At 40.3% G+C, this 18,892-nt stretch overlaps 1 protein-coding gene and 1 long non-coding RNA gene across 6 annotated transcripts in view; one reads left to right on the top strand and one right to left on the bottom strand.

Moving 5' to 3' along the window:
- ephb2b (eph receptor B2b) overlaps positions 1-10,444 on the bottom strand; it is a 152,207-nt gene extending 141,763 nt beyond the window's left edge. For 3 of the 5 annotated variants that reach the window (XM_079341949.1, XM_079341950.1, XM_079341951.1), the window contains exon 1: positions 10,253-10,443. In XM_079341949.1, the coding sequence (XP_079198075.1) occupies positions 10,253-10,304 (52 nt within the window). In that variant the 5' untranslated portion in view covers positions 10,305-10,443. Of the gene's footprint in view, positions 1-10,252 lie in introns of all 5 variants that reach the window. The other 2 variants (XM_079341947.1, XM_079341948.1) reach the window with 1 other exon arrangement.
- Positions 10,445-10,606: 162 nt separating this feature from the next.
- On the top strand, positions 10,607-18,412 carry LOC306822791. Its single transcript, XR_013778952.1, has 2 exons — positions 10,607-10,895; positions 17,842-18,412. It is a non-coding gene; the product is annotated as an uncharacterized lncRNA (long non-coding RNA).
- The last annotated feature ends 480 nt before the right edge of the window (positions 18,413-18,892 follow it).

Here is an 18,892-nt window from a genome sequence, read left to right as displayed (position 1 = left end):
CCTTCTCTCCCCCCTCTGCTTTTTAAATGTCACGCCCTGTTTAAATCTATTGAAGCTATTCATTAAGCGTCTTTAATGGGATATTAAAATATGAACCCTTCAGCCTTCGTTATCACGCCTCAGATCGTTTCAACATCTATGTTTCCACCCTCAAATTACAATTATTCTCACTCGATGAGGATTATTGAACTTCTGGGAGAAAATGTTAAAGAAAGATGGGACATTTCAAAAAAATGAAGTCTTTGATGCTGATGTATTTCAAGGCGAATAAGCCCATTAAAACACAGCGTCTGTCTGCACCAGGGGAACCTTCTTACAAGATCCCGTCGAGATCAACGGAGAAAAAGTCGATTTTGAGAGCCTCCTTTTTGCAGCACCAAAAGACGGCGTTTCTTTGCATCATCATGCTGCACTTTACGACTGGTGTGTAAGACGCACAGGCAGGAGGAGGTCACTTAAGTTCATGTTGCAGGAGATGCTAGCCTGAATTGATTCTTAATAAAGCAGACCATACCCTAAAACACATTTCATGTGAGGAAGCACTCCAACTTAGACTTCACATTTTGCAACAATACGGATGAAAATAGTGGATTTATTTTGCAGATAAAACTGTTCAAACTCACATGTTCTCTGCTGGAAGAGTATTAAAAACTTGGAGCCACATATGGCCTCATGTTTGGGTCCCAGGTTTGAGTCCGGCCTGAGCCTCTTCTTCCACCACGTCACTCCCTACTCTCTCTCCCCTGGATCTCGACTCTTCAGTCAGAGATCGTGACAATAATAATCATGCTTGATATGTTTAGCAGATTCTTAAAGTAAAATCTAGTGAGAAAAATCAGCTGTGTTCTTTTTAGTTTGATACTGACATCAACAATTGTATTTTACTGACTTACATGTACCTCAGTTTTATTGACTGTTAGCATAAGAAGCATTTGAACATACATGATGTGTGCACAGGCCGAGTGTTTCTGTCGCAGAGCACGAAGGGTTAAAAGCCAACATACGGCTTATGATAAAGTCGCATATACAAAAGCATTTAAAGATAATCCTGCTGTATCTCGGCTCTGGCTGCTGGACGAGCCTGCTACGATGACACAACAGTGATCATCAGTCATAGAGGAGCAGAGGGCGCCTGCCCTGTACACTAATCAGATAAAAACATGTCTGCTCAGTGGCAGCACCTCTCTGTCCGAGCCAGGCCGATAGACATGTTAGGCTCTGACAGCGGGGGGACCGGGCTTTTTGTCTGATGTGGCTGCTCGTTGGCTGAACTGGCATACAGCGGGCCAGCCAGAGCCAGAGGGGGGAGAAGAGGAGAGTCAACAAATGTGTTCGAGGCTTTTGTAGCGAGGGGAGATGATGCACACGGCGCTGAGCACATAACTGCTGGCTAAAAATCAAGAATAAAACCGTCAGCGCTGGTGCAGACTGAGAAGCTAGTTTCCACTGAAGAGGGAAAAGGGGAGGGGGGGGGGGGGGGTCTGCAGTAGATATGAGTGGACAGACGGTTGTGGCGAGAGAGAAGAAGAATAGAAGAGGCGGGGGGGTGGGGGGGGGGGGCAGAGATGGACTAAAAGAAAACAAAAGGCAGATGTCACGTGGATGCAGAGTCGCTGATAGATGTGATGTGCGGCGGCGCGGCGTGCACGCAGAGGTCCAGGTAGAAAAAGGCTTCCCTTTGTGATGCAGATGACAACGCAATCAGCCGGGCTTTGTCTCGCCCGATGGGCTCCGCTCCCGGGGACATTGAGAGCCAGACACTAATCCGGAGGGTTTGTGTTTTGCAGGCACGCTCATAAAGGCAGTGTCACAGTACCTGGGGTGTGTGTGGACGGGGGTCTCTGAAACGAGGTCTGACCTCTCTCAGGGTAAACGCTCCCTCCTCCTCCTCCTCCTCCTCCTCCTGTCTCCCTCTCACTGTGGACGTCCCTCCGTTGCTGGGTGGAATATTGTAAGCGCCATGTTGTTAATGCGTGTGACTCAATCTTCACCTGAAGGATGTGACACGCTGATCAGCTGATGTCCATTACTCAAGAAGGCTCAGTTATCTTTGACAGACCTGAGGACAGCAACGTCTCCACCAGCACGAACAGACTGATCGTAATCCCTCCTGACCCTCTCTTAACAACATTCATACTAAAACAAATGTTTTAAATGTAAGCTGACGTATTTGATAATGTGATTCTCCAATAAAAACTTCATCATGTTAGGTGAGACTATCGAGGTGGAAGAGTGAAGCTGAGGCTGATTATGGTTTGTTTAATGGATCCTTTTTCACCAACTAGCAGAGCGCAAGGAACGCAGAGTCCGATAACAGTGTACGATACATGTGTCAGGTCATCTGCGTTCGCTAATGCTAGCATGATAGCTTGATAAAAGGTGCATTTCACAACAGGGAAATTCATCGCATTTCAATTTTTTATTTTCTTTTTATTTTAAGATTTTTTTTCAGGTTTCACGTTTTTGGGGCCTTTATTGGAGCCATAGGACAAAAGACGGAGACGTAAATCAGGGAGAGAGAGAGAGCGGGGATCGACCTGCGGGAGAGGAGACACAGGCCGGACTCCAACCTGGGCCACTGTCGCCTCCATACATGGGGACGCGCGCACTAGCCACTGTGAGACCAGCGCCCCCCATCGTGTCTCAATTTCATATCATGAGACCAGCGTCCCCCCATTGCGTCTTAATGTCATATCATGTTCTCAGTTTACATCACATGCATCGTCATTTTTTAATTTTGCCATAATTAAGCAGCTCCAACGTCTCACACTGCTTTCAAACCTCGGTCAGTATGGAGTATTGACGTCAGCGATCTTGTGCCATACACGTAACGCGAGTTGTCTTAAGGGATATCTGAAGAACCCTGACGGTCGGTTGACGAAGACTCGCAGTTAGAACTCTAATATCTACATGTCGCTGTTGTGATTCATTGTTTTGGTTGCCACAGGCCGTCTGAGAAAGGCCATTGGGAGATAGTAAATGCCCAATCCTGATTGGACAGAAACATACAAAGACAATAAAGACAACTATAACAAAGGATGGAGGTCCTCCTGTAAAGACTGCAGAAAGATTTTAGGATTGCACATCGTGATGTTACCACTCGGATTGTGAGTTCTTGCACGTTTTCTGTTATGAATTAAGTCTTGAAATACACACCGCTCTGTCCCCTCAGGATTTCTATTCCCAGCAGCTTAGGATGAATCCGGCTCTTCCTGATAAATATGACTTACCGAGAGACTGCACATTCCCAATTAACATGTGCTAATTAAGATAGCAGGATATAAGAACATCCTTGATCTAGATTCCTGTGTGAAATATCAGCGAGGTTACGTGGAGGTAAAGCCGGCTTCTTTTCATCGGGGGTCTATTTATCCTGACGACTCGCTTGCGAGTCAGCAAGAAAACAGCAGATGCAAACTTCATCCCACGGGGCTGAAACGAGCCCATTGGTCAGGAACTTCATTTAATTGCAGAATTACGCTCCCTGAATTCATTTATAACATCAGCCGGCACACTTGATTGGATTATAAACAAAATGTAATAATGTGAAAAGGAAGTAAACAGTCTCCATTATTTTTTTTTTTTAATTACGTTTAATCATGTCTTTGTATCGAGTTAAAAATACATTTTCATGCGGCGCAGGTGGCGTATAGTGGTTAGTGCGAGCGCACCAAGTACGGAGGCTGAAGTGCTCGGACTGAATGTCCTGCATGTGATAACCCCCCCCCCCCCCCCTCTCTCTCTCTCTCTCTGACATCAAAAGCCCAAAACACATTAAAAAAAAAAAGTATAATGCTGTTCTAATACTTTTATTCTTTTATACTTTTATTCCAACTCCTCCACTTTTTTGGATCATGAGCTTTTCCCAACTCCAGACTGAAACAATGACCGCCCTGAAATCAAACAGCACACCCATCATTAAAGCACTGCAAGAAAAACACAGAACTCCAGAACCCCTAATTCACCTGATCCTCACTAATTCAACCTGATCCATCGTTTCACCATTCATTGCCCACAGCAGCAACAGTGTTAACTCAGAAGGAAGAATGAATACACTCTTGTGTGATCACAGATTGGGTTGTGTGTGAAAAAAACAAAAGTTCATATCTGTACGGATCTTTGATTGTGCAAACATTGTAGTAACATGATGATTAAATCAAACCTCTGCCTGAACTTACTGTCACGCTTGTGAAGCATGAACCTACAGTGTTTGGGTTCCAGGTGAGATGATTCCACAGAAGGTAAAAAGCCCCCCAGTGGACACGGAAAGAGAGCGACATCAAAGGCTAAAAGAAATGAGCAGCTATCACTGAAGTCACACAGGCTTTAGTCTGAAATGAGCAAACCTCATATTAAGGGAAAGTAGGTGGATTGACTCCTTAATCTGTGTGTTTTAGATTACAGATAAAGATATCCACTCAGACTCTCTTTGCAGAGTGAGACGTGTTCGCACTTGGGAGATTTTTTTTGTTATAGTTCTGCATCCATAAAAATATCTGTGTGATAAGGTAAAAACAGCTTTCTTTGTTTTTTTTTTCTTTTGCTGTTTAAATAATTTGCACAACGGCAGCACGTTTGAGGCAATGTCACAGGTGATGGCGCTCACTCTGATATTTGTTTTTTAATTCTGAAAATTGCTTCAAATAAAATGTGGTTGAACAGCACAAACACAACGTGACCCTTTTTGTTCCAACACGTAAACAAACACCGTTTCTAAACGTGAACGTTGTTTATCCATCACGCTGAGGAAAATAGGACTCGTATTTGAAGTGTCATTTTTTCACAAACCTTAAATGAATGAAGAGTCAAATATGTCTGTTCGACGACGTGTGCTTTAAATCAAGGACCAGAAAAAACCCCTGCAGCACACCAGCATTACTTTCACTGTTTTCAGATGCTGATTCATCGGGGCTCGAGCAGCTTCACGTCGCTTCTGAAAGACTTGAAACACCTGTTGACTCTGGAAATATTTGGACTTTGTGATAGCATCAAGCTGCAGCCGTATCTGTCCAGCGTGCCTCAGCAGGACTGATTACAGAGCAGAGAGAGCGAAGATTAAACACCTGTCGTTGTGATAATAAGCTATCAGAAAAAATAAAAGTGAGAGCGAGTCAAACCACCTGCGGGAGATGAAGAGAGAAGACGTGAAGCTAATACAACACAATGCAGAGTTCATGGTCTGCAGTTATCTTAACTAAGTCTTCAGTGAGCCACCTGTGAGATTGTGTGTTTGAATTAGTCAATAAGCAATGAAAGATATATACCAGTATACTTCCCTGAGTGCAGTGAAGACCAGGACTGCAGTAATCTGACCTCACTGACCCTTTCACTCCAGATCTGTTGTGAAAATAAACAGACTCCACACATGAGTTTGTCAGGAGAGAGAGACACTTCTTTATTTAAAGCTGCTGTTTTTATAGTTGTTAGGCTGACTGTCACTTGGTCATCACTGAACAGACCCACTACGATGGGATACTGTGGTTAGTTTGTACGGCCCCTGTGTAGAGGCTGTGGTTCTTAGAGGCGGGTGGCCTGGGTTCGAGTCCAGCCTGTCGCTCCTTTGCTGCGTGTCATTCCCCACTCTCTCTCTCTCTCTCTCTCTCTCTCTCTCTGTAATTCTCAATGAACAATAGAAGAAATTGCATTGACATAAAGCACTCATTCTTTGTCCAGGGGAAAGTGTTGTTATCTTCTGTCGCTCCCCTTTAATTTACTCCTCCAGGACGTCTGAGTTAGCTAGCAGTCAGGCGTCATCATTTTTGTTTTTCTTTGAATGTTTTCAAACGACGTGCTTTTGGCTGCCAATAAATATCCTTGAGAAGTACCCTGGCCTCCTGACTTTAGAGAAGTGTAAAATGAACTGGCTTCAGCAGAAACACAAACTATTTTGCTTGCACAGCAAATGAGACAAAAACGTAGATCAGTGAAATCCTATCGGACATCTAAAGGGTTCGACACAGTCCATTTAAAGGCACCTTAAGCATGCACCTTGATTTTGAGTCCATCTTCACTTTGAGATAACGTCTACGTATGTCGACCTCAGTCAGTGTCTGGAGCGTTTCAGTGGCTGGATGAAGCACTGCGGCTCGCTGACAGTAACCTTATGCAATGCAAAGTTTTCTTAAAACGTAGCGGTGACACTTCTGCCTCAATCTGAGCCTAAAGGTAGCCGGAGATATCTCTGATATGCGACACCCCCCCTTCAAGTGAAACAACTGGTACCAGCACTAATTGAAATTGTGCATGCAAAGTGACAATGCCCGGGCCCTGTGCAGCATGGATTAAGGCTTGAATAGAGACAGATTCTTTGTGAAAGCCTACTGTGGCGGTTGGCGTGCAGGCCAGCTCCCTGCATCTGCTCATTGGATGGACTGAGAAAACACTGGATAGTATACGCTCGCTCGTTTTACCTTTATCTAATCCCATTTCAGAGCCCGCCTCCGTCTGCCTTTTGTTACTCTTCCACAAAACAGAATGCTTCCATGTTACGCTCGATACGTCCATTCCTTACAAAACAAATTCCGGTCAAAAACAGCAACTGGATTTACATATGAAAAGCAACTTTACCAAACTTGGCAGGATTTTCAAAACATTGATGGTATGTCCTGAATTGTCAGACTTCCTTATATTGCTTGAAAAGGTTTTTAAAAAAAAAAACCAGAAAGGGTTATGCAGAATACAAAAGAAATATGTCATTGATTAAATTGAATAAAAATAGCAAAATGTCAAATTAAGAACGTCAGCATGGCCGGTGTTTGCCAACTTCAAACTGAATGGGCTCCAGTGCTGTACATAGCGCTGAAGGAATGCAGTCATATTGAAATGCAATCAAATCTGCTGGACATTTTTTAAAGACTGCATGCTGTGATCTCATTCCACCCCACTTCACCATCCTCGGCCGTGGGTTTTGTTCCATTATGCTTCCGAAAAAGAGGAACAAATGTTGCATCAAAGTGATTTATCATCTTACTAACAACAACAACTAGTCCACAAGTCTGGAGGAGGTCGTTATTGAATGAGAGGATCGCCTAGAAGACGTTAGCCGAGCACAAACTGCAGCGCCACAACAGAAGAGCGGGGACGGGAGGGAATAGGGAAAAGCCAAATGATCCGTCTCGTAAATTTCATCTCCCACGAACAATACAGGCTACTTCACTTTTATGGCCGGAGATGAATTGGAAAAATTTCCACTCAACAGAATTAGATGAGCGCAGTTCTTAGCATGGCTGTCAACTGAGTGCTGATGACAATGAATGGGTGGACTAATGAAGGGATAAATCCACACTGTGTTTTCATAGACATGTTTGACATAGCTAAGCTAATTTCCCTGGCAGTAGTACCTCCATTAATTTTCGAATAAGGGCCTGCCTGTTCCTGTTAACTGAACCAATAAGACGTGGCATCAATGGCAGCTTACGCTAACGCTAATCAACGATTCAGACTTGTTTCACATTCCACAGCGTAAATAATGCCACTGATTAATGAACGCAATTCGGATATTTCTGGAGAGGGGGAACACAGTTGTTTCAGGAGAGATAAAATGAAGAGGGAAATGCAAACGTTTGGCCTCCATAACCGTGTTTCAGGCTTTGCATTGTGTTACCACTATATTGGCTAAATGGATGCGTGTGACAACGCAAGGATTTTCTTACCTTTGGCCCAAGTTTTAATCCTCTAATCCTCTCAAGTAAGGTCCCTGCCTGATTCATTGATTATTTGTAGCCCTCAGATGTGTTGGCTCAACAGTAGTAAGGTTCATAATAACATGTTCTTTTACCGAACCGTTCCCGAAAATACTCCGGCGACTCAACGGTTAATACAACACGATAGTAGAGAATGATTAAATTCATATTTCAGAAGTAGCTTTTCGTGGCTCTAATGAAAAACAAAGCTATGCGAAGATGTCACTTTGTATTAAACCAAAACAACAATGGAGGAAATGTGGAGTCCCAGTACTAAACGTGTCAAAACGATCCACTGGAGGGTTCTTTTCTGATGCATGCTGGGACGGGGTTTTTTTGCCGTTGGATTAGAGCTGCAGTGACCTCTTTTTCAACCCTTTATTTCTCATACGTAAGCCATCCTCGCAACTTCATTGGATGGGCGACTAGGGTGATTCACAGGGTAAAATGGAGGGGGGGCTGTTCTCGGTTGGCGATGGGACTCGCTCGGTTTTTTTTTTTTCCCGAATCCAAAAAGGAAAGAAAGCGAAAGGCCCGAAAGGTGAAGCACTGTGACATGCATACTGTCAACACTAAATACAAGCCCACCTTCCTAATCGAGTGAGACTTGTTCTTCAAAATAACACTGAAGAAAACATGCCGATCAGTGTTTGAGGCCCTGTGTGCGCTCTGCTCACACATATGTCTTCATAGTAAATGTAGAGAAACACAAACAATGGCCAAGTTTGCATTTTCGAGAGAAAATAGATAAACAACGGGGAGGGGAGCGCTGTGTGCGGTGTGGATCTGTTATTATCGTTGGCTTGTTTTCACCTCCATGTGGTTCCTCTGCTCTCGGTCAAACAGCAGGGATAAAATCAAAAAGTAAACAACCATTATAATAGATTTAAACGAAACGCATAATATGAGTGATGAAGAGAAAATAAATCTGAGATACTAAATATTACGCACATACACAACAATAAAAAGTGACCAATTGTTGGTATATTTTAATGGCAAAAAAAAAATTTCATATTTATGGGTTATATGCATATTTATTATTTTAATAAAAAAGCCTTGTGACATACGATGGCAAAAATTTAAAGGGTTTAATTCATTTAAAAATGTTTGGTTTTATATGCTTTTATAAAGCTTCGGGACGTGAAATTTTTTATTTTTTTTAAATTGGGGGGGCGTGAATGTTTAAAAATTGTTCAATCTGAGATTTTAGCGCTATCAAATATTTTAATAAAGTAACAGTAGTAATATAACGTTTAGTGAGGATGAACGTTTCATTTAACACATATTTTAAAGCAGTCATTTTTAAATGAACGGTAAGCTTTTCTCTGTGACTTTTTCTGAATTAAAAACAGGAATATTCAGCCGACGTCTGCACAAACACGCTCGTCCTGTTTGTTCCCACTTTACAAAGATAAAGTGATAGTACTTACACGTCTGCAAATTTTACAACAAGCAGGCAGCTTAAGCTTTTTTCCCTTGTTTTCCTTTTTGTTGGTGTTTTATCCATGTGGTTAGATTCGGTTGAGCTTCGAACATATTTCCTTAGCTCCACCTGTAATTATGAGGTTTAGTTAAACTGACCAGGGGAAGAAGACATGTTTGTTTTCTGACAACATCCTCAAAATAGCCAGAATAATGTATGACTGGGATTATACTTTCCATTGGTCAGTGGCCTATGTTCACTATCCTGTCAACAGGGGTAAACAGAGTCCAAATTAATCATTTACGCAGCCTACAGGATGGCAAAGCCTAAATTAAAATAAAGTATGGATAGTTGTTATACTCTGCAAAGATTATGAGTAAAATGTACTTCCAGTGTCAGATGGGATATTTTTGAATGACTGTATGAGCAGCCTATAGTTAAACAGCTATACAGTTGGGCCTACTTTGGAGCAGCACAGACATGGGCTAATAGTGAACACATAAAAAAGAGATTATTGTCACCATTCAGTCTGTTCTTGTTGCTTTGGCCACGCTGCTGGCTGTTTACTGCTCAGCCAGCTTTGCGTATAATTGCCTTTTTGAGGGGGGAAAAAAACAGAGGCTTTAAAAGAAAAATAAAAACAGCAAACTAATGATCAGCATTGCACTCTCTGAAATACTGAAAGGGGATTTAGGAGACGTGCTCCTGTCTTTCACATTTGTACCACCAACTGAGAGGACACCGGTGACACACCTCCGCGGACACACATGATGTGACAAGGTGTAACGTGTCCAACCTGGCGTCGTTGAATACCACGCTTTTTTTTTTTTTTTTTTATCCCGCAATCAAGGCTATTAACTCTGAATAGCATCCAGTGTACCTGCGGAAGATGCGGGTGCGCGTTTTTGTGTCCCCGCGTCAAACCCTTGTTCGCTGGGTTTGACGCGGTTTGAGCATTTCAACCATTGTTAACGCCATAATTAAAAAGCAAAAACTGATATTAAAAGAGATTAAATGCATTTCGTTTTTTTGCGTCAGTCTCCTGTGGATGGGATATAGTGACGCACACGCACGCGCTTTGTCTCAAACTCCAAGCCGGCAAAATGATGCGGCTCTACACCGCTGTGATGAAAAACATTTGCCTTACCTTCAACAGCTATTACGGCCGGTATGGTCCATAATATCCATAGAATATCCATTATTGGTCACTTGAATTGTCCAGACATTCAAATAAAATAAGTCCCGAAAGCCATTGACAGCAAATACAGAGTGGGGACAGGCGGTCCTTCACCTCCAACAGAGCGATCCCAGATAGCAGAGAAAAGCAACTCAAATCTCAACCAAGTTTGGGCGAAACCAAAAAAACAACAGACAGAGGGGAGCACCGAGCAACACATAGACACAGCTGCGTATTATAGCGGGAAAAAAATATCCAGTCAGTACTTTATAAGAAAGCACACATATTGATGTAGTTGTAATGTATGTCATAATGTATAACAGATTTGAATTATAAACGCAGCCGCTCATTAAAAGGATCCGTCGCCCCCTCCGAAGCTACTTCCATTCACCCCGCTGTCAATCACACAGAAGAGGACAGTCCACGCTACCTTACCTAGCGATAATTAAGTGTTTGGGGACTTTGTGCAGCATTTATAAAAGATGGAGCGACTAATTCTCACACTCACACCGTTCAAAAGGAAATACGGAGTTTTTTTCTTATATCAGGGGAATGATAGCACGTGCGCTGTGTGAGCGCAGTAACAGGTGACGAACTCGAGAGAACCATTAAAGTAAGTCAAACATTTTCTTTTCCCGTTTTGCCTTTTGTATTTCTAGTTTCATGAGTTTCCATATCACCTTTTTTCCCACAATGGCTTTCATGAACCCGTGGGATCTTGTTTTCTTTTTTTCTTTTTTAAGCGATGCAAAACTGCATAAAAAGACAGTAAACTTTCATAAATCCATTTATATGACAATGTTTGGGGGTTTTTTTTAAATTATTTTTCTTTATGTTGCTAATTGGGCCTTTATATTCCTATTTGGTTAATAACATTGTGATGATGTGTTTTTCCATATTTACATTTTTATCTCGTGGCATATTTGAGGTTAATTAAACTAAACTTAAACTCATTGAGTTTTTTTTTTAAGTCCTTGACTCCTAATTAAAGTAAATACAATATTCAAAATTAGGCAATGGTATATGAGCATGGCAATGTATATTATGTCCCTTGTCTGCCAGCTGTGTGTATGCAAACAGCATGCCCAATGAATAAAAAAAACACTAGCCAAATAAAGAAACTTTTTAGAAAGGCTAAAAGTTAATTTAAGCCTTCATTCAGAAATCAAAACTTTTCTTCTTTCTTTTCAAACATTTAGAAGAAGTCATACAGCTTGAAGTGGCCTACTAATATATAAAACAACATTTCATAAAGGCCATTACTTGATCATGGCTGTGACGCTCTTTTCCTGCAGTATGATTAAAGAGTGCAGTCTGCTATTTAAGTAAGGTCAGAAAAATATGAGTAGGATTTACAATTCATTCCATGATTGATAATAAAAGTCTGTGTCGATGAGTTTGGCTCCACACACTTCAAAAGCATTGATTGAGATTAAAAAGGATTGAAAGGTCAATTTAATGACTGTGAGACACAATAACAAGCTCTACATGCAGGGTACATAGGTTTGGATCTGATGATGTCTATTCATAACAGGAAATTACATTTAAATTTAACGGTGACTTGGCATTTACAGTAATCGCTCCTCGCTGCATTTATTCTTCCATTGCCGTCATTTGAATACAAATAAACTACTACATGATGAACTGCATCTGAAACAGTCGAGTGAAGCTGAGGAAACTTTAGGACCACATTCAGTTAACTTCAAGCATATCTCCGAGGAGCTGACCATCACTCATGCGTCACTGAGGACGGTGTCATGTGATTAAACTCACCTCGTTGTCAGTGAGGTTGACTTGAAAAGCAGAAATAGTTTTCAATGACGAGCCAAAGAAGTAAAGCCGAAATGAAATGTGACTTCCCCTAGGATGCAAGAAAAAAAAAAACCCTACCGTCCTGTGCATGAATCATAATAATTAGTTGATGTGATTTTGGCTCAAAGTACTTTGAGTCATGTCATAATTAATCTTCAGAAATTGTTTAAATTGGAGCTGTGTTTGCACAGTTGGCACGATGAATTCTGGCAGCAACTTTATTAGCAATCATTTTCCAACAATCAATAAATATGCACAGTAGGAGCCATAAGACCTTTAACTTTTCAACATTTCTTCTTCTCTTGTAATGTAATAGATTGATGGTCAAAATCAGCACTGAACTGCACATCCATGTTTTGTGCATCTTTTAAGCCTGAGCCACTTTTTTTTTTTTTTTTTTTCTTAGAGTCTCTTAAACAGATTTCCTGCTCAAGAAGCTTTTCGGTATCTTTCAGCACAGGCTTATGACGGGTAAAGAATAAAACACAGCCTGGTTTTTATATGACAGGCCTCAGAGACAGATGCCATAGGGATACAGTGAAGCAGCTGCAGCAGACTGCAGTGATAGATATGCCAAAACATTTCTGCTTTGTTTGAGATACAGAGATACCCAGAGAGAAAAATATGCTGAAAAATTCCAATGTACACAAAATGTGTTTTTGCACAAAGACAGTGGTGGACATAAACTCAGACTGGCCTTCGGATGCACTCTGGAGGATTTACAGTATGAGAGATGCCTCATGGGTGCATTTATAAGTATGGAGAGCTGCAAGAGAAAGAAGAATTCAGAATAAATTATTTGTCATCAAACATGCCTTTCTTGTTACGTGCCACGTTGAAGCTAAGCAGCAGGACTCTCATGGGTTAAACGAGCCGGCCTGATTTATTTGCCTCCGCTGGGTTTGACTGTATTGATTCCAGGTCACTTGACTGGCTGACTTCAGATCGTGTTCAGGTGACTTCAACACAGATGGAACAAAACGGCGGGGCACCGAGAGAACAGCTTTCCTCTCCTATAATGAGTTCCATACAGAGTCAGTATTGAGTGCAGCCCGAAGAGAAGTGAAAGATGTTGAAGAAATGATATTAATACGCCTCCAATATTGCCCACAGAGATCTTTCTGCCACACTATGTTATAAAGGCGGCAGGGTAATAAAACCTGTGTAATGCAAAGCAGAGATGTCTGAATGTGGAATAAATCCTCTCCTGTTCTTCTGAGGCTCCTTAATGCAACCAAAAAAAAACATACACTAACATACTGTTCCTATAATGCTCCCTTGAACACAGCAGATTCAAAACAGCCTCTATTAGAATAACAGCGGCTGAAGAAACCTGCAGTAATCACAAAATAAACCTTGTAATAAGCACAACACAGATCTCTGCTAAACTACCTCGTAATAATGCTCACGAGGTGCACCGAGGAGAAATACGTTTCGCCACAGTTATGCTTGAAAAATTATCAACTTCATCAGTAAATTATATGATGTGAGGGCGTTATTTTGACCTGCTGCATGCTGGGTAATAATAACAACAATATGCAGCAGGACTAGTGCAGAGCTGCTTGTTTGGTTATTGTTGACGCATTTAGCATTTTAGCATCTTTACAAATGCTGCATCGTCATTTTAATGTATTTATGTGTTTTCAGCAAATCATTTCTGCACAACGCACTGATATTGCGAGTGAATTAACTGTAAGGTTTTTCAAAGTATTTTGCACGTACGGCTGCATGTGCAGGTTTATTTGAAATATATAATTATACAAGAACCCGTTGGTTATTTTTTTTAATACTATGAATGATAAATTAGTCTCAAAAAAGGCACATTTTAATTTAATATAAGACAAATAAAATGATTGTTGTTTTTTGTCTTAAATTAGCATCGTAAAATGTATGGTTGTATTGGAATAATAATACTTTAAAAACACCCAGAAACAATCATTTTAAATTTAAGAAGCCGCTGTTATAGCAGCCATTGTGTGCAAGTTATATGATAATTGAATTAAAGTTCTTTGAGTTTTATAAAGATGGCCTCTTAGTTATTTTATCTGTCTTTTATAAATTTGTTAAAATATCACATATTTATTTTTTATTATTAATCTTATTTCTGAGATAGTTACGTTTCTTTAAACAATAATTTTATCTGTGACATTAAAAAAAAATCCTTTTTAATTGATCAATTTTATTATGCTTATAAAGGGATAAAATGATGTTTAAACATCTAACACAATTTGATTTTTTCTTTTATCATTCATCAAACAGTGGAAGCGAGTCTTCAGTGTGTTTGTATGAAAGGTGAGAAAAATGAAAATGAATACAAACACATTTTATATTTAAAATCAGTAGCATGTGTTACAACAAATACATCTGAAAAAGGAAGTAAAGTATGGAAATGTTTGGTCTGTATGAGAGGAGGAGGTGAGGACTTCCTCTGCAAAGCTGTGTGACGTGTCATTGCATCAACACTGCCACCTAGAGGTTGAACAAAGAACAGTCATGTTTGTCTGAGGAGAGAGTGCACAAGAAATCTTCTCCAAACATTATTCACTTACTGTGAACCAGCTCAAGGTCACCTCTTTTATGAATACTCATTTGGAAATAGAGCTTTTGTTTTTGAGATTCATGCAATCTTAGTTTTGGCAAAGTTTAAATTGAGTCAAATTTAATTAAAGAAGGAAATCATGGAAAAATAATTGACAGCTCTAAAAGCAAGAGAAGTGTTTATTTCCCCCCATTTCACAAAATAATGCTGAATAAATTGTTTTAAGTGAAGTTTAAATGCGCTCTCAAAAGAAGGTTTCTTCATTGAAATACAGTTTTGACTTTAGTGTCATAGAGTTGATGTGGCTTTAGTGAAACCTAATGTGCCAGAAGGAAACAAAAACATTCAGCTATGTTTATTGTTGTAGAATAGAATTTTTTTAAATCAACAAGAGTCAAACAAGTTTCAAAGTTCAAATCCATTTGGGTGAAGTGTCGGAGGACCTCTGTGACAGCTCAGAAAAACACTTAATTTAGAAGCCCGTCCTATCAGTGACCCCCATTATCTGCAGATAAACACACGCTACGTCACATCAGGATGAAAAGAAGTCGACGAGGGTGAAAATGATTTCCTGCGGTCTTTAAGCTATTCTTATCCGCTAGCATATTTAGCTTGAACTTAAACCCATTCAGAACGCCCCCCCTGGTCTGGAATCGATTTCACCTTGAGCCTCAGTGGGCTTACGGGGAAGAATTGCGCCCGGCCCGGCATCAGCAGCTGGACAAACTGGCGAGGAAATAAAATGGGCCGGCTCTCCATAAAAGTTGGTGTGTGATCTCTGACCCTGCGCTGAGAAAGAGCCACGGACTCCACTAATCTAAAGGGACCTTTAGCGTGTGGATTAACCTTCACTGAGAGCCTGTTGTCACAAGGAGGAGGAGAGTCTCCTGTGTTGAAGAAGCACACAAACCAAACCTCATTTTAAAAAAAAAATTTTTTTTTAAACATTCACTGTTGTATTTGTCCAACCAGACAAGGCATTAAACATTGTTGTCACCTACTTTTCTTTAATTAAGTCACACTGCTGCTGAAGACACAAAGACATTCTTGAATGTTTTATAAAAAAGAAGATATTTATCCAGAATGTAGCAGATTGAAAAAAAAAAAAAGAAAGATGGACTTCCTGCTTATCTTTCCTGAATAGTCCGCTGCACCCGACCTCGCCACCACCTTCCCAGCATATTGGTTTACCCCTGCCAAAAATTTAATTCAATCCCACTAAGTTGCTCGGGCTTTAATTAAATCGACCAAAAGCCTTGGCAGGATTTAATTTACTTCCTTGTTAAGTGAACTTTACAGACACAGTAGAACTTTTGCTAGCAAACTGCAGGGACCTAAAAGGATGAACGCCTCAACTTTTCCCCTGTTAGAATTAAATCAGACAAGTTCCGAGCACTAATTTGTGTTTGCACTGACAAATACAGTTGGGCTCAGACAGAAATCACTGTCTTCTTTGGTTTATGGCGACTTTGGTGACAGTTAAAAAAGAAATGTGTTTGCATGGTGCGCGCCTGTCGCAGGGCAGACAAGACTTTTTATCATCATAATAAATCTCAGCACCATAAAACAGAGGCCCAGTAAAACCGTGATTCAGCTGACAGTCATGAAGAAATGAATGCCTTGATGAAATGGCAGTCATCAATCATGGCGTCGGTTTTGGATGTTAACGTCCCGTCTAAGCTCTCTACTAATTGATAAGAACCGTGGACATAAATCAGCCGCCGTGTGGAGATGCTGGGTGTCGTTGTCGCTGTGGTCTGCACAACCACAGATATACACTTCCCCATCTTACGTACAAAAGAGCACATGTGTCATTCTGCATGTGTGTGATGTGGATCATTTTTGTGTTTCAACCTGAGCTGCTGCCTTTAACCCAGTAGTTCTCAACTTTGAGAATATTCCCCCCAATAAAAAGTTAAAATTCAGGATTTTTTCCTTAAATGTGATTATTCTGTTATTATTTTCTTCTTATTTATTCACGGAAAAGCTTAGCTAAATATCTTAGAGTTTCAAATAAAATAAGACATTTAAAGACAACACTTTGGGCTTTGTTTGAATATTTTATCTGCTGATAATAAATAAATAAATTAAACAGATGAATCAACTATTTAGATAAATCATTTATGGCCACATTGATGAGAGCAGAAAAAGTCTAAAGAATGGAAACCGAATTTATCAAAATCCTTTATGTGTGACGGTTTACAAAGTCGTTCTATTTCTTAGATTTTTGGACAGTCAAAAACTAGTATTTGTGTATTATCCTGTTTAAATCAGCGAGACGTAACGCAGGATTTGTGACCAAAGTTTAGTTTAAAATGTTTTCCTTGACACATTTCTTTGTTTCCCTCGTAGATTGTTTGATGATCCAGCTCAGGTCAACGTTGTTGTGGCTTGAGCTTTCTGTTTCCATCTTTAGAGCAGGACGTAGGGCTGGGCGATGTGGACCAAAACTCGTATCACCATGTTTATACCCGAATGGCGAAATTCAACATATTTATCAAGATTTTTTTTCAATTAAAAAAAATCAAAGTATATAACATATATTCTTGGACAAAACTATATGGGCCAAATGCTAAATTTGTTTTTAATAATAGTCGATGTCAAGATGGACATGAACAAAGACCTGACTATAAAATAAATTGGTGAACTAAATTGGCTCTACAGACGGCCCGTTATTTTAATGCAACAAACACGAGATTGATATAAACAATATTGTCTTTCCCCACATCCCGTTGAAATTCGCCACTATACTTGTTGACCTTTAAAATCTGTATTTTAAATGCGAGTGGTTAAAAAAGCAAATTTGGCGGTAATCATCAGGAAAATGCGTTCACCTTAAACAGTATGATAATGTGTTATTCCAAGAGGACACTCATTTTTTGTTGATGTAATGCAAACCTTTACTTTAGCAGGGATATAGTTTATTAAAAAAAATATTAACAAATAAAACTTTATAGAGTAGCTTGTGAAAAGATAACTTCATGGTTTTAGAAAAAAGGAACAAGAAATAATTGCACAAAATATTCTTAAGTCTTCAAAAGAGTAAAATCTGTTTGAATTGAGAGAAAATACTATTTAAGAATTAAGATTTGAATAATTCAAACAGGATCCTGGATGTTGCTGAACCGTTTGCCTCTTGCTGAAAACGAGACAGTTATTGTTTCTCCTTCTGATCTTTTTCCATCCTCTCCTCTCTCCTTCTTGTCAGTCGTCCATCACAGAGCAACAGATGGAGCAGCACAACAGGATACTCCCGATAAGAGGATTCGTCCTCCTTTGCCCGTCACTGTGGACGTTTTTTTTTGTTTTTTTTTGTGAGAACAGACTCTTTCATCATGACCCAGCTCCTCTGGCTTACTGGAACGGGTGTCGAGTCGTCTGTTAAGCTTTCTGAAACCCGTCACTACTAGTGTTGACCTGCTTAGCTAACAGAAATCCTCAATCGATGCCCGCCGTGACTTACATTTAAAGAAGTAACAACCAGGTGGGATTAGAAAGTTCCCCCCTGTGTCTTGAATCTCTGACAGAACAACCTTTTGATCAGAACTCAAGAGGGTATGTGCCGGCTCCGTGTGTGGCGAGGTGTCAACTTCACTCACCTGTCAAGAGACACGCTAACACAAGAGGCAGTGTGTAAACTTCAACATGGGAGCTCATGCGTGTTATAAAACTAGAAGAACGACATCCAAAACTTTACAAATCGAGAAATCTGAAAAGTGCTGAATCTTCTGTAAACCTGATTAGCATGAAATCATAATAAATAAAGCATGTCCTCTGTTGTTGAGGGAGCGTTGGATTTCTTTGTGTTTGGAGTTTAAAGGTACGTCCCAGTCACAGATTGGGACACAATCTCTCATCGTTTCAGAATATTACTTTTACAAAGAATAAACCACAGTGTTACAGGAGTGATGAGATTATTCAGTTCAGTACATTTATTACAAGCTAAACTAATCTTTCTGACACAGTATTTATTGTCAAAGCCGGTGTAACACCAAAGTAATTTTAGGAGTTATAGCAGTGTGTCCCAATTGAATAAATGGAGGTGCTTTAGAGCCTGGCTGAAGGAGCGCTGAATAACCTGCCGGTTATTTTGTCTGCCCAACGTCCCCAGAGTCCTCATCGCAGCACCCGTGGGTTGGCATCCGACCTCGGATCGTTGCTGCGCGTTGCCCCCCTCTCTCTCCTCTCAACGTGTCTCTCTTTAGCGGTCTATCCAATAAAGGATCAAAACTTTATATTAAAAAAAAACCTGCTAAAAC

The sequence above is a fragment of the Symphodus melops genome (assembly GCF_947650265.1).
Source record: "Symphodus melops genome assembly, chromosome: 4".
Taxonomy (NCBI): Eukaryota; Metazoa; Chordata; class Actinopteri; order Labriformes; family Labridae; genus Symphodus; species Symphodus melops.
The sequence above is the reverse complement of the archived record's forward strand: the minus strand, read 5'-3'. Positions and strand labels throughout refer to the sequence as shown.